At 43.8% G+C, this 16,048-nt stretch overlaps 1 protein-coding gene across 1 annotated transcript in view; it reads right to left on the bottom strand.

Annotated features, from left to right (window-relative positions):
• znf385a (zinc finger protein 385A) overlaps positions 1-16,048 on the bottom strand; it is a 51,241-nt gene that overhangs the window by 25,119 nt on the left and 10,074 nt on the right. The window contains exon 2 of the mRNA XM_079174052.1: positions 878-1,029. Within this exon, the coding sequence (XP_079030178.1) occupies positions 878-1,029 (152 nt within the window). The remainder of the gene's footprint in view (positions 1-877; positions 1,030-16,048) is intronic.

Genomic DNA, 16,048 nt, shown 5'->3' on the forward strand with positions numbered 1-16,048 from the left:
TGCTGGGTACACTGCAGTTTTAACATCAGTGAGAATTCTTCCACTTATGTAATGGCCCATGGAGGGCTATTAGAAATGACTGTATCGTTAAAATGTGTTTAACAGTGTCTGGACTCCTGTTACTATCCCTGTATTATACGTAGTGAAAGCACTTGCCAGATCGTTCCAATTAGTAACAGTAGATTGCTATGTCGCACCTTTGCAAACCGCAGCTGAAAATACCAGGCTGACACATGCACAGAATAACAGACGTGGTCCAAGAATAGCATTGCCCCACATACAGTATATACCAAGGTTACAGATTTTATGTATTGCTGACAAGAAATGTGTTGACATTCCCTAATGGAGTCTGGAGGAACAGGCGGCACATTATGCTGAGTTGGTGAAATGCAAAGTGTCTCTATGGTCTAATCTAAATGATAAGATGTTAGTCGGGGCCTGGGGAAACAGGAAGAGCCCTCTCCGTTGAATTAAATACCACATCAAACAAACTGTGGGGTTTGAAGTACACAGCTGTAAGGATGGCCTTAGAACTGCTCTTTCATTCTGTGCTTTGAATTAAGGAATGGGACCGAGTGTGTTTACATGAAATACTACAGTCTTAGGAATACACTGCTTTCCTTGTAGTGAGGCCTGTCTAACACAGCATGCATTTGTGATGTTAGCAGCACCTAAACAATGTAAAGACAATTTAAAGCATTAGAAAGTATATGTTACACATGGGAAGTAATCACATTACCACTGTATTATGGAGGTAAATACACAGACATCATCATATCCGGCACATCTCCTAGTTTCCCAGATTGTGTGGACAAATTGGCCTCACTTGTGTGTTTTTCCTGAGTTCCTCTGTCTGTGTGTCAGCATCAACTCTCACCGTGTTGAAATTGTGGAAGAGGCTCATGCTGTGCGGAGGAGGGGCAGTATCCATGGGGAATTGCAGGAAGGGTTTCATGTCCAGGTGGGGATGGATCATTGTGGGGGTCCGCAAGAACGTTGGCACTGCCGCCCCGGCCCGGTTTATTCCTCCTGCACACAAAGACAGAGGAAGATGAATATACATGCTTATATGTGTGAAACAGAATTAAAACAGCTTCCATTGTACGTGCATGCATGCATGTTTAACAACTACTGGCTATAAAATAAAATAGAAATAGACGGACAGAGATAATGAATTGAATAGCTTATTACAGCCTGCAACATGTTTCCTGGAATCTGCCACCGAATTCCAAAATGAACAATCAGCCATAATTGCCCTGCAAAGCAATTATTTCTTTGCATACAAAGCAAAACTATGTGGCACCCCAGTGGAACATGTAATCTCTAAACTGAGAGAAAAAGCAGCATTTGAGCCGTTAAGGACGTTTGAATGATTGCTGTGGACACACATTGTGTGTTTTCCTGACAAGTTGGCAAAGATTGTCGCGTCAAAGTGCAGCAGCACTGCTGTGCACATATGCTGTGATACCTAGGGGTTTTTGTTTTTTTTAGAATTCACATCAACCAAGCATTTCATTATACTAAAACATTCACATCAAATGAAGCAGGAATGCCACAGAGAAGAGAAGACAACCACAGAGGCTGTAGGGATTTCTCTTATCCACCTGCCTCTCTTCTCTCCTCTCCTCTCCTCTCCTCTCCTCTCCTCTCCTCTCCTCTCCTCTCCTCTCCTCTCCTCTCCTCTCCTCTCCTGGGAGGCATCTGCAGCTTGATGATAATGAGTTTCATCTCAGCGTGTGTTGCTTTATGTTATCCTGCCTCATGCACTAGAGTTGGATCACTTAGTGATGTTTCCAAATATGGAATCAATTAATCACGGACTCTGATCCCCCTACTCACGTCTGACACATGCTCCTGGCTTTGACTGCATCCAACATGCTGTTTGAGCAGATTTTCAAAGGAGTTAAAAAACACAGTCACTGCAAGGGTATCCTACCACCTGTCTACACACAGAAACACCCGCGCCACAATGTCAGTGTTTAATTCTCCTATAAAAGCATGCAAGGCTGTTCTAATGATACACGGCTCCCTATTCTCGTCATTGCTCCAATCTGCCTTCTCTCCCTCTCTTCCTTATCCTTCCTCGTCTCCTCTTTAACCTCTGTCAAGGATGATAGTGATGGGGCCCACACAGCAAAACTCAGCCTCGCCAGGCTCTTAGATTAAGCCTCTTAATATCCGCAACTGGATTTCTGTGGCTTTCAAATTCCCTCGAGACTTAAAGCTTTGCCGCTCTCCTTTTTGGGATTGCTCTAAGCTACTCTCTCGCTCCATTACTTGCTGTCCCTCGCTCTGCTTCCTGCTCAAACTCGCTTCTACCTGCTTCGACACTGTCACATAGTAATTTGAGCATTATTTGACACCTCTGCATTTTCATCAAGCTTTATGTCAACTGAATTTGATCAGAGAAAATAATTTGGCTGCCACATGGAGGACTATGGTGTAAGAAGATCTATGCAGTTTCCAAAGTTTGGATTAGAGAGAGCGGGAGAGAAAGAGATAGAGGGGAAGAGATTGACTTTGTCAGACTGAGAGAAAGTGCTGTCTCAGCTGAAGCCAAGCTGCCTTCTGCTGCGCATCTGTGGGCCTCGAGGTGGAGAGTACTGCATCATTACCTCTAGTTGGGCATTTTTCCACTGAACAAACTACAAATATACAAATGAACGCACATGTATGAATGCAGAAACCCATGCTCACAAACACAACCATTTTTAAACCATGAGAAACAAGTGCCTGATGGTTTTCCAGCTGGTGGATTGTACTCGTCTCATCATCTCAGGCTGACTCAGCACTCTTAAACACGGTCAAACATCCGTATAAATATCGAAAAGTAACACGTCTTTGTGTGTTGTTCCTAATTAGAAAATCTCAAACTTCATTTGTAAGTGTATGTAACAAAAATAAATTCAGAATTACAAACATCCAGTTTCCTCAGGCAGTCTTTTAAGCTGAGCTCCTCCTAAATGCTGTTTGTTGTGATGAGGGAGGACGGGAGGTCCTGTAGCTGCTCTCTCCTCCTCTACCTCTATGATGAAGGCAGCTCCTCCTCTGGGGCTGCACCACTAACGACATGACGAATACACTTCTTCTTGACTGCATTCATCGTGACACTATAACACATGTTGATACATGGCCTGCGTTCGTTTCTGTGGCTCTTTGTACAGGAATGTGCGTGTGCGTTTTGTTTGGAAGGAGGGCCTCTGTTGAAGTTGCACAGTAGTGATGTTTGCAGCTCCCCAGTGAGTCTGCACTTGAGCATGAAGACTGATGCTGGCACTGGGTCAGCCAGCCTCTGGCAGGCAGACAAGCAGATAGAGCGGCTGACCATGGAACAGAACGTGTCTCTGCAGCAGCATGAGGAGCTGAGATCTGAGGAAGTGAATGGAGATGAGGACCAGAGAGAAGAGGGAGGAGTGGTCGTCCTTGGGGCAAAGACACAATCTGTCCCATCAGGGACACTGTGTGTGTGTGTGTGTGTGTGTGTGTGGAGGCATAAATCAGAGTGTGACTGCTTTCTTTTGCCAGTGTATAATTACCCCATTAATTTAAACCTCTCTTTGGGGACCTTCCCACATGTAAATCAAACAAATCGCTGAATGGAGCCGGAGTTTGCCTGTGTGACCTGTTTTTGTGCATATGTGTGTTGGAGCAGTGTGTGTGAGTGCATGCTTGTATGTGGTCCCACCAGACTCTACTCTGCAGAATGACAAAATATTGCATTTGAGCCAGTGCTAATAAAATGATATGCTGTAAGTGTTTCTTTTATTTTTTAAAAAAGAAGTTTGCTGACAGAACAAGATAACCACATGGCACAATGAAACCAAAGCCACAGTTCACTACCGTGCACATCTGTAATTACAGATGTATTACTGTCACATAGAAATGAGCTGGTACATAACAGTGTCTTTGCTCTAATCCCTTCCTCGGTTCTCCCTATACTTGATTTCAGACAGAATCTAGCTTGGCGGAGTGGGTGGATTCAAAGGTCCGGACCCGGGCAACCCTATACGGGCTTTTGAAGCCCGATATGTGTGAGTGTCTGTGTGCCACAGAGTGACAGACAGGCCAGTCTGGAAGAGCTGAAAGGACTCGGACAGTGATTTGGATGTTGTTAAACCCTCTGACACGCCAGGAATCCTACCAGACTCGCAGGGGCCATAATCAGAGCTTTTAAACGGCCTGCGGGACACCACAAGAGGGCTTTGTGTTGCAGCAAGTGGCTTGCTTTAAGTGTGCCTGTGCGTGAGCTTTCAGGGTTCTATCTTTGTGAGGGACATTTTGAGTTTGGACCTTGAAAATAAGGAGATCTTTGGTAAAAGTAAGGGTTTGGGTTAGACTTTTATTTGTAATGGTCACCATTGAGGGCCAGGGAATGCATGTCAATAAGGACTCTCCCAGTATAGAAGTATTTATATGTGTTTGTGTATAAGCACTAATACAGACTTTGCTCATATGATTTTAGTTCATTCTCTCTTTAAAAGTCAATAAAGAGACCATAAAAAAACATGTTCACACTGTCCAAAGAAAGTAGAACAGTAAGAAAGAGAGACAAAGGACAAAACAGGTTTTCTGCAGATAGAGGCAGAGGGGAGAGAATTAACGATGAAAACGGGTGCAGTATAGACAGAGCATGGGGGGGGGGGGGGGGGGTGTAACATTAGAGAGCAGGCAGTAGAAAGATCAAAAGCGAGAGTGACTGATTCTCCTATTTGGAATAATTCGCCAGCCTGCATGGTCCTGATAAATCTGCTTTTGGCCACATCCTGGTCTCCACTTGGGAATATATATACTGTATATATATAAAGTATACACACAAATCAGTGCTTGCAGTCCTATTCTTTCTTGTGTGTTTGAGTTTGAACAAATGGATGAAAATAACACATAAGCAAAGTGTTTCCTGTACCTGTGTTTCCCACCTCATGCAATAATTATGATTTGATGATGTATCACGATGATTGTAAAAAAAAACAAAGCTCAGGAACTATTTCAAAAGAATCAACCTAATGATCCATCAACCAAAATCTATTCATCAATCAAACAAAGGGGTTTCACATGATGATTTTAAAATGAAAGGCTATGTACTGTGTATATTACTTCATCAATGTGAAGTTGTTGTGCTCTTTCAGGACTGTGTTCTCTCCGGTGAATGTCTAACTCTAGAAACTGAAGCTGATAGAGGAAAAATCTCCATCGGGTGTTTTCCTTGTTTACGGTGCAGAACAAAAAGCTGTTTCCAGAATCTAGGCTAAGAGAATCTTTTCATGTCTTGAGATTATCTAACAGGCTGTGTAGGTTGTGCCACACTGTGTTCAGCCTTCTTTCCCATGGGCGTTGGGTGCATTCAGGGGAGAACAATGGCAGCAGGGTAGTTGGCACCAAGCACGCTGGACAGGCACAGATGTGCCAGGCTTGTTGGCAGCAGAGGCAGAGAGAAGGAGGAGGTAACAGCCAGGCTGCCAACTTGCGTTTCTGCCGGGCCGTGAAGCAGGCACCTGTCCTCCACATGGCCCAGAGGGGAGGGTGACATCAGTTTATAGTTAGTGCTGCTGATATGTTTGGTATGGGAATATTACTGACAGAAGATTGAATACATTATAATACAGGATCCAGCTGGGATAAACTAAATGAAATGACAACTAAGATATATATTTTTGGCATCTCAAAGTTTTGGGCCACGCAGCAGCTTTAGTGATTATCTGTGCAGTGTTCATAATTTACTTTATCGACCTAGTGTGTGCGGCGCATTGAGATTGAGATAACTGCTGGCTCTAAATCCTGAGAAAACCTGACCTCGGCATATGTATACATTATTGAGGGAACTCTGAATCAGTGAGATGCTTTAAAGAGACCTTCCCCAACATAGTCTCCCTCATTAAACCTCTTTTTTTTCTTTATCTCTCTCTCCCTCTCTTTTCCATGCACACTATCTCATAACCACTGAGGAGGAGACTTCACGAGACCTACATGACTTATTAGTGTTACGCTGTTTGTGGTCAGCTGAAGCTGTCGGACTTCTTTGTTTTGTCCCTGCTGGTGTGCTTTTTCATATGGGTTGTAGTGTTGTGACGAATGACTGGCCATCTGTCTGTCTGTCTGCATTTCTCCGACCATTTCTCTCCCATCTCGGTCTCATTCGCTCCTTGCCTCCCTCATGATCAGCCCAGTGTGTATTCCGCGCTGAACACAGCTGTGCCCAGGCCTACAGGAATAACCAATTCATTTCAGCGGTGGAGGCAGCATTTGGACACAGGGTACAAGAGGGAGACACAGAATGAAAATTTGGTCATTCAGTATTCCCTTCCAGTCTGGCTCAGCAGGACTGCGTGCCTCCCTTTCACCTCACGAACAAGCGCAATCAACAGGATCAAAAGCCCAACCAAAAGCCCTGCACAAATGCACAAAGAAAAAAAGCAGTCACACACACACACACAAAATATTTAATTCACTTTTTCTCCAATGCACCCACTTTCCACACACATAGAGGATTATCCAGCCCGGCCGGTGAAAGGCAACATTCCTCTGACAGGTCTCTCTGCCTTTACCTGTGAACATGAAGCAGTCTTGCCCCCACACACACACACTCTCACATTCATTCAAAGCAGCCTAATGCCTCACCTGTCACTTCACGGTCCTGCAGCACAGAACGCTATGCAGGTCATAAGCCCTGAGTGTTTGTCTGGCGGCTGTATCCTCAGCTGCTTACCTTCCTGGATGCTCCCATTACACACAGCTGTGGCAGCAGCAGCCTTCCACCAGATAGCTGCCTCAGCCTCTGAATGAATTATGAACTCACAGCCTCTGAATCAGGTAATGATGTGCTTCATCAGAGAAAGCACGGAGTGCAACAAGGCTCACATAGTGTTGGGAGTCACACGGGCACAAATGCATGCAAAAAGACCCAAAACCTGAGTAAGTGTCCACAAGGGTGTGCTGCTGAGACATCCCCCTCCCCCCCCCCCCCTAAACTTCAAAGCAGTCACTTCCTAATCTTTTTTTGGAGCCAGAAAATGAATATGGAATATAAAAAAACCAACGTTCCTATTAAAATGTATCGTTCCCATCTTTTCTAATCATAGCATGCTAATTCCTAGCTTTCTATGAAGGTTAATACATGCAAACAAGGTAGGAGGATGCAGATAAAGATCTGTTTGATTTGCTGCCTGGAACTGCTGGTGTTACACTTTAATGGGAGGATTATGTCGGGGAAAGCAAGGGAAGCTGAAACTTGTTTCCTTGCTTCGAATGCCAGTTGGCTTCTCTGTCTGCATTCATGTTGCATGTCAGGTATGTGTGTGTGTGTGTGTGTGTGTGTGTGTGTGTGTGTGTGTGTGTGTGTGTGTGTGTGTGTGTGTGTGTGTGTGTGTGTGTGTGTGTGTGTGTGTGTGTGTGTGTGTGTGTGTGTGTGTGTATATGTGTGTGTGTGTGTGTGTGTGCATGTGTGTATGCCAGGTAGTATAAAAAGGTTATGAGAGCTTAGTTAGTGTGAAGTCGCTGCTCAAGACCCCGGTACAGTGCTAGGTATTAGTCGGAACATGTCTCGGTCCTTGATCCAAATACGCACTATAGTGAGATTTATGAACACACACACTCACAAAAATGCAAATAACCCTACAGTACTGTGCCAGTTCCTGAATTATTTTTTTCTGTGTCATTGTCGCCTTACTGCACAGGCAACATGTTTGTGTACATGTTTCTGCATCAGTGGGAGGGTGTTAAACCTTCCCCTCTAATTGTAGGTGCTTAAGAATTTACCCAACCTAACAATTTGGAGAACAGCAATTTTACTAATTGTATTCTACTGTAAGGTACAAGTAAAGGACAGACTGCAGAGTGTGGCTGGGATTTTAAAGCAGCAGAGGGTCAAACAAAGTTAAAGAAAAAGCTTCCAATGAATGATCAATGCCACTCAAATCTGAAGACTCACACACATGGGGGACAACCAAGTGTGAGTTCATCATCCCCATCCTTCCATATCACACACACACGCACCAGAAACTCAATTTGTTGCCCTTTGCAATCAGAGAACTTAATTCCAGACAGGTCCATTTTAAGAACAGCTTCCCTTCCAAAAAATATTGCATATAACAAACATCACCAGACACGCACCAGCACTTCATATACACGCTACATAGATAAGGCAGGGTAAACCTTCTGTCTATTCCAAAGGGGAGTATTGTGCATAATGACAGAGTGGATGAGGTGGTAATGACACCCTAGTGAGATAATGTGACAGTGGTAGGCCCCAAAAAGCCCCCCAAAAGATCCAAACTTGATCTCACCTAAGTAGCTAAATCAAGGCTGGGAGGATTTAGTTGCCAGTCGGTCTCTTTGGTAGACACAGAGGAGCTGACTGGGGATTTCAAAAGAGACGGCGAGAAGAAAGATGGGAGCTAAGGGAGGAGGTATGTTGCAAAAATAATGGGATGGAATGAGAGTGAAGACAGCTTCCCTCGAATGTCCACGCCTACCTTGCCTGTCAACCATCAACTCCACAATAGACAGTGTCCAGAATACAGACCAGGGCCACTGCACGTGTTTGAGCAACAGAAGCAGACACACACCCCTTTAATCCTTCAGATAAATGTCCTGCTGGCTCCTCGTCTGGCAGCAACTGAACTTTTGAAGGCTGTTGGCTTTTGTTACTTGTGGGGTTATGGATTGTGTGCTGGTAGAACACACAAACGCAGAGACATGCACATACATGCACACTAGTGGGCTGATCTCTCTCTGTGACCTTCCTGATTCATGCTGATATGTTGCAGCATTGGGATCAGCTTTGCAAAGCCAAATACTCAGTAATTTCCCCTTTCTTTTTACACTGGATCTGTATTATCTATCCATCCAAGGAGTAAATGTGGGCTGGTAAAATGATACAGCTATATTCCTTCCCACATGATCTCCTGTCTGACTCTGGGTCCACCTTAAATCAATGACAGCTCTGATAATGATGATACTTTGGGAGAGTAGCCGTGTGTTGGGCTTATGTTACAACTTGCACCAGCCCATTCAGGAGAGGATTATTGTACCTAATGAAATATGTCTGAATTGGCCTCAGTCTCATTACATTCCAATGTGATATTTATCTCTCGCACCTAACGTGATGAAACCGTACAATGTAATTAAGTTTGAACTACAGCACAGGCACAAACTGATTTTGCACAGCCAGGCTCCACCAGTGTGCCCGTGTATGTGTTTGTGTGTGCTGACGGAGAGTGTTTGTGCTGTTTTGAGGTCAGTAATGACAGACAAATAGCTGTCAGGGCTAATGGGAGGGGACAGCCAGGGATGATGGGAACACAGAGAACAGCGCAGCTCAACACAGTCCGACTGTGGAAACAAGGCATACAGCGCTGCTACAGTGTTCACACAGAGAAGGGTCACAATGAGACCATAAAGCAAACACACACCCCTGTGTGGGCACTGGCAGTTATTCCCTAACCCCATTTAATGTAACCTTAAAACTAATGTAAACCTGGACCTTTAAAGGAATTCTCCGTCAAAAATCTATGATTCTCTTATGAATACTTACTCTCTGTAGGCTCGAAAGGTAGCTCTGAAAAGATTGTAGCTTTCTTTTTCCGAGATGACTGCAGCCGCAGGAGGCAGGAAAATGGATCTCGCTGTGGTGCTGAGTGATATGAGACGTTTCTATGGACATTTGAGACTTTTTGCTGTGACTCATTGTTGGAATACATTGTCGCTGCTGTGAATATAAGCCGACAATATAAGCTGCCATCCTCAGCAAAGGAGTAAGTGACAGGTGGGAAGTATTTGATATGCAAATTATTTTGTGTGGAGTTTTCCTTTAGGTCTGTTAGATTTCCACACTTATGACAACCTAGTGAGCACTGAGGTAGAGGTTACACAAAAACAAATGAAGAAACAAAAAACTGTATATTCACATATTATGAGGGTGAATTATGGTTTGGTCTCACTGTAACTATCAAGCAACTGGTTTAATTAACAACACCGTAACAATCCCCGACTGTCTGTTCTCTTTCTTTCTCAGGTTTCTATCTTTTCATGTATTTTCCTTTTGTAATGAATGCTCCTCCCTTGGCCGAGGCCCAGTCAGGTGTGTAAGATGATCACAGAGTTGTCCAGTGGAGATGTGTCTGAATGTCTCTAGGCGATGTCTGAGGCAGTGATGGATAGATTGTTGGATGAGGAGGAACCAAAGCATTGCTTTGTTGTGTCTGTTGAAAGATGGTGATCCGCCTCCGCAGCGGAGGGGCATTAGACTTATGGCAGAAAGAGCAGGGAAAATGCTGTCTATATATCAGTGCACTGCAGCCGGGAACAGAGGAATAAAGAGATGGAGGGGAAAAAACAGAAAGAGCGAGAGAGGGAAAGAAAAAGGACAAGGTGACATTCTTCGCCTGAGAAGGCAGCACAGCAGAGCATGTACCCTTTCTGCTTCTCAGCCTGTCCTCTAATGTCCATTGTTTTCCTCTCTGCAGCCTGTTCAAATCCACTCCGACTTGTTCCCTGCCACCCAGCCGCCTCCCAAACCCACATTTCTCTTCCATCTCCTCTCTTCTTCCCTTGTTCATGGCAGTGGTCACACCCAGGTGAAACAATAGCCAGCAACTTCATTCCCACGCACCTCCCATAAATCTGTGCCCTCAGGTATGGAATTCTATCACTTAGTCACAATCAGGTGGATCAACCCAAATACACTTCGGGGGATGGAAACAAAGGCACCAGATTCTCTCTGAGATTAGACCACCTGCTCTAAGGGAAGAGAAAAGGAGGAAGCATGAGAGGTTGGTGAAAGGGGGTTATAGGGGGTGTAAGAAAAATAGTATACGTGCTCTTTGAAGAACAGCAACCATGATGTACCCCTGCCCAGGGTTTGACAGTCCATTTCATTGACTTCCATTCTCCAAGGAGGGTAGAGGGCAATATGCGATCAGCCTAATAGAGTGGGGGGAGGAGACATTATGTGGTTGCTTTCATTTCAGTCCTGCAGTGTGTCTATGAATATGGAGTAACCCAACAAACAAGCATGTCCTCTAACACGGTGCTCTATGTTCATCCCTGGGCAATCCAACCACAGCCCAATCTCTATAAGTGCTTGGGGGTCTCTTCTGTAATGTCACTTGTCATTGGTGTGACCACAAATGACACTTTTGCTTAAATCAGCATCCATCACCTCCCCCTGCAAAGAACCTCTGGCAGCTGAGGTGTGCACGCTCAGAGAATCAGGGCAAGCCACCGAGAATTAAAGGTTAAAACAATATCTGAAATGCAAAATGCTGTGTTGAGATTGTGTGCCGACATACTGTAATTGAGACTTTGTAAGTGAAACACACACACGCACAAAGTTCCACCCATAGATGCTAATTCCCTTGGCATAGCTCATTTAATGAAAGAGGGAAACCTCCTTGAACCAGACCTGAGCTCGTTTGTCAAAGTAGAGAGCAGTGTTTTCTCTCTGCAGTCTCATACATAGACGCTAAGTCAAGAGCAAGCGTTATGCTATTTCACACCTCCCACACCTTCAAGTTCAGCTGAAGCCTATTCAGCATATTTTTCCATGATAGCAGGTGATGCATTATTCAGTGAGCACTGGTTGATCTTGGCTGCAATAAATCCGACACGTGGACATAAACTCGCACACACGCAAACTTGCATTCTCCAGTGTTGATGCATGATGAATAAAAAAGGATGTGAGCATCTATGAATCACACCGCCGTCGAGAGATCTTAAACAAAGCGTACCATGGATGAAGGGAGCTCTAGGCTTTTGAAGAGTTATCCGAAGCAGCATGGTAATGAGAGTAATGAGGATATTAGACAAACGTGGTGCAATATGCTTGTTAAATGTGACAGCTGAATTACATGAGAGGTTCACCCCTGTGAAGCAAAACACCGCTGAAGCGAACATTCTGTCCCATGGCCGAACCTTTCCTCAACTTACACTGATATTCCACAGAATGCATGGATCAAAATAAGTTGACTAGGAGGACTACGCATAAAGTTGCATTATGTCTTCTCTGGCTCTGGAGGAAGTCTGAGATGAGATCTCATTTTGGGTTTGGAGAGATTAGAGACTGGAGCTTTGAAAGATATAATGAAAGTGTCTAATGAAAGGATGACTGATTTGCATTATGGGAGAAATATGTTTTGGACTGATACAGAAGAGACTAAAAGTCTCTTCTGAGTCCCCCAACTTCATGGAAGTGAAACATTAAACCACTGGAGTGTTATTTTAAACAAAATACTGAAATTAAAACAATAGTTTTGTTGAGTTCACAAATCAATACCATTGTGTCTGTTGAATATAAGGTTCCAGTCAGCTGCGGGTTGGAAAATGGGGGAAACATTGCTCTGTCAAATTCCCCTTATCAGCTCTATTTGCCATTTTACAGGAGTTAAGTCTTCATTATATCTTGGCTCTGAGCAGTTGCCAGGCAACCTGCACAGGCGGATTGTTTTTTTTTTACTGATTAAACAAATAAAATATAATGTGTCAGCTTTGCTAGCCGGGCTAGCTAAGCTAAGCTAACTGGCTTCTGGCTGTAGCATTTCATTAAACAGATATGAACACGGTATCAATCGTATCAAACTCTCAGCTGAAAAGCAAATAAATAAACTTTGCAAAAATGTCTAACTTTTCTTTTAACCTTGAGCAAATGACTATCGCTGAGTGTTTACAGACACACAGTAACTATAGTATTTAAGTGTGGTTCAGTGGGTGAACAAATAACAGTTCCTGCAAGTAAATCCTAAAATTCGTATGCAGGGATGCATCTGGGTTTTGACCTTATGTAAGACCTGTGGATGACCTTGTGCTCTAAATGGAGAAGTGAAAGAATACAAATTAGCTCTGAATGTGTGTGCATGTAACTGTATGGAGGAGGGTTTGTGGCCAGGAGCCTTATTGGACACTGAGAACAGAGGGAGAGAGGTGGATGACAGAGTGCTGAGTTGAAATAATCTCTTTTTGTTTGTCAGATGATTCAGGGAGTCTGCACCCTCATGCTTCCTGCCAGTTCTCCACCTCCTCCTCCTCCTCCTCCTCACTACCATCCACCCTGCACACCAGCAGCGGCAATATTTGGCGGCTTGGTTTTTCTGAAGATCGGAGAGAAGATGGAGGACGGGTAGGGGACGAGTGTTTCCAGAGAGGGGGAGAGAGGAAGAGTTTAATGCCGTGGCTTAGGTGCTGCTTGCGTTTGCAGCCTGGGCCTCATTGTTATTATGATTTATTTTTTAATGAGCAGTGCTGCCCTCCCCTCTGCCATACAAAGGCCTGATTGAATCTGGCGTACCATTAGCATGTTAAAGAGGTCCGGCTTCATCTGTGAGCTGCTGACTGACAGTGGATATCATCTCTGTAATTGCTTGGTATACTGGAGCCAGAGAGAGAGAGAGAGAGAGAGAGAGAGAGAGAGAGAGAGAGAGAGGGAGAGAGGGAGAGAGGGATTAGGATTTACCCAAAAAGAAAACAGGAGGGGAGGGCAAGAACCGAGCTATCTCTGTATATCTCAATTTGGTATGGGACCCCATGCAGAGAGCTAGGAATATTCTGTTTGAATATGTTGTTTTTTTTTTAAAGCTGTAGTTACAGCCCATGCCACTTATCAAAGCAACAACAGTAATGCTTCGTAACAGAAACCCTGCATGTACAGAAGTTGTCATACAAGGAAATTGTGTTGCACAGATTTTATTTATTATATTAATGTTCCGGCCCAAGTAAAGCACACAAGAGGTTCTGTTGTATACACCGCTGTACCGTAACAACGTGACACTGTGCCTGACGCCTTTATGTGACAGTGTGATTTTGCTCTTCTTGTCAACTCTGCACATCTCACCCCATGTTCTCCACCCCCTCACCACCTCTGTATACATCATGTTTTTTCTTTTTCTTTTCCCCTTTATGTTTTTGTACTCACTTTACTCTCACCAACTCTTTCACATCTTCTTCTTCATCCCTGCATCAGTGAACACCCCCCCAACCTCTGTCGCCCGTGCTCTTCTCTTCCTCTGTTCCTATTCTCTCTCTTCATCTTCCTCTCTTTCTTTGTGTCCCTCTCTCTCTCTCTCTCTCTCTCTGCAGTAAATGGTAATTGAACAAACAGTGTGGTGGTGGAGAGCTGCAGAAAAGATGGTTATCCTAACTCCACATGCCATGCATCCAAAATTAGCCCCCCTCCCTCCCTCCCTCTCTCTCTCTCTCTCTCTCTCTCTCTCCCCCTCGCTCTGTCCTCCTCTGCTCTGCTGTGACACTGTTACATGCATGCAGTACCACAGCATTGTCAGCCTTATGTATTAATATTGGACGACAGCCCAATGGTACCATGGTGTGTGTGTGTGTGTGTGTAACTGGGATGTGCAGCGCCAGCACATTTCCAACAGTGATAATGAAAGATGTCAAGCACATAGAAGTACTCATATCCCAAATCTGCCCAACACTGCAAAAGGGAAGTTCATGTTAGGTGCTCCATGAACTGTCTAGATATCATTTGAATGAAGTAAAGTATTGCGCAGCGACATGTGGGAGTAATAGGGCTTCCACATCAGAAACAGCAAATCCACCACAGGCTGCTATCAGACATTCATTTTAATATACACACATACAGCTCAGTTGGAGTTTTCAGTCAGAGCCAGAGCGCCATTGGAGAGTAAATATGGATTTCTGAGTTTAATTTTATATTGTGCTGAGGCCAATTAGTTTCACATGCAGTAAACCCAGAAAAGTATTCTTGAAAATGACAAAAAAAGGGTCACCAGCAAAGGAAAAGTAATCAAAGCAAGAAGAAAAGGTATAGGCGCATTGAAAGGCGGTATATTCAGACATATTCATGATTTAAAATGACAACAGTTTGACCCCATACGCTTTTCATCATGGCAGAGATTGACATTTAGGCTTTTTATCCTGTGTCATGCCTCAATTTTATGCATAACTTGTTTATTTTATATGCTGTGTGATTCAGATTCAATTCAATATTTAATAATGTATTGCCATATCAACATGATTGGCTGACATTTGTCTTAGTGAGCTGACTGAAACAAGACAGAGAAAGACAAACAGAGTAAAGCCACTCACTCATTAAGTGCATAATGCATTCTACACAGTATGAAACAGATAGGTAAGTGGGCTATGTGATATCTATTTTAAGACAGAATTAAAACAAACTAAAGACAAACCAGAAGTAAACCTTAACCCATCACACCATCACTAATTAAACTCCAAAAACTGGAGGGTTATCAAGTCAATATCAATATTGGTCTCACACAAGAAGAACGCAGAGGAGCATGGGCACACTGCCCTCAAACACTAGTCTAAAAAAGATCCATTAGATTCATGCAAACATCTTTGGGATAATCCAAATCTCACTATCATACATCTTTTCTCTTTTTCATAAGTTTATAATTGCTCCCATTATAAGCATCACATCGTATCATCATCATATCCTCCGTGCATTCAAACACACATTCATGCACACATGCGCACACACCATAGTCCTCCTCTCTACCCCTGCAGGAAACCCCATCCTCCACTAACACACCATGAAATCTCCAACACTCACAACACATTTACATGACATTAACGCTGAAGTGCTATAAAATTGGTGCCTGAATAGCAACTCCAGAGAAGCATTGTTTGTGTGCATGTGCGTACTTGTCATAGCAAAGCACAACGGCAGTTTCAGCACCCATTTACATTGTGCTGATTGTCGAAAAACATCCTTTTTCCAATGGCACGTAAAATGGAGAATATTAATGTGTGTGAGTGAATGAATTCTACATTTGAGTTGAGATTATCATCCAGTCCCCTCACCGGATTGTAATGATCTCCTGTGGTCTTCCGTGTGTTGCTGTGGGATTAGCATGGTAATCATGGAGCATGTTGACACACACTGTTAGTTAGATTGATGTGTTTGTTTGATTGGTGCAGAGCTGCACAGCTTTACACACCGACTGACTGCATTAACCACTTGCTACTAATCTGGGACTTAATGGCTTTCCCCAACGACGTTGTTCCCATGCACAATGTTTTATTCAAATGCTTGCCGGGTCTGTTGGTAAAGTGTTGAGAT

This window comes from Pholis gunnellus (genome assembly GCF_910591455.1).
Source record: "Pholis gunnellus genome assembly, chromosome: 2".
Classification (NCBI taxonomy): domain Eukaryota; kingdom Metazoa; phylum Chordata; class Actinopteri; order Perciformes; family Pholidae; genus Pholis; species Pholis gunnellus.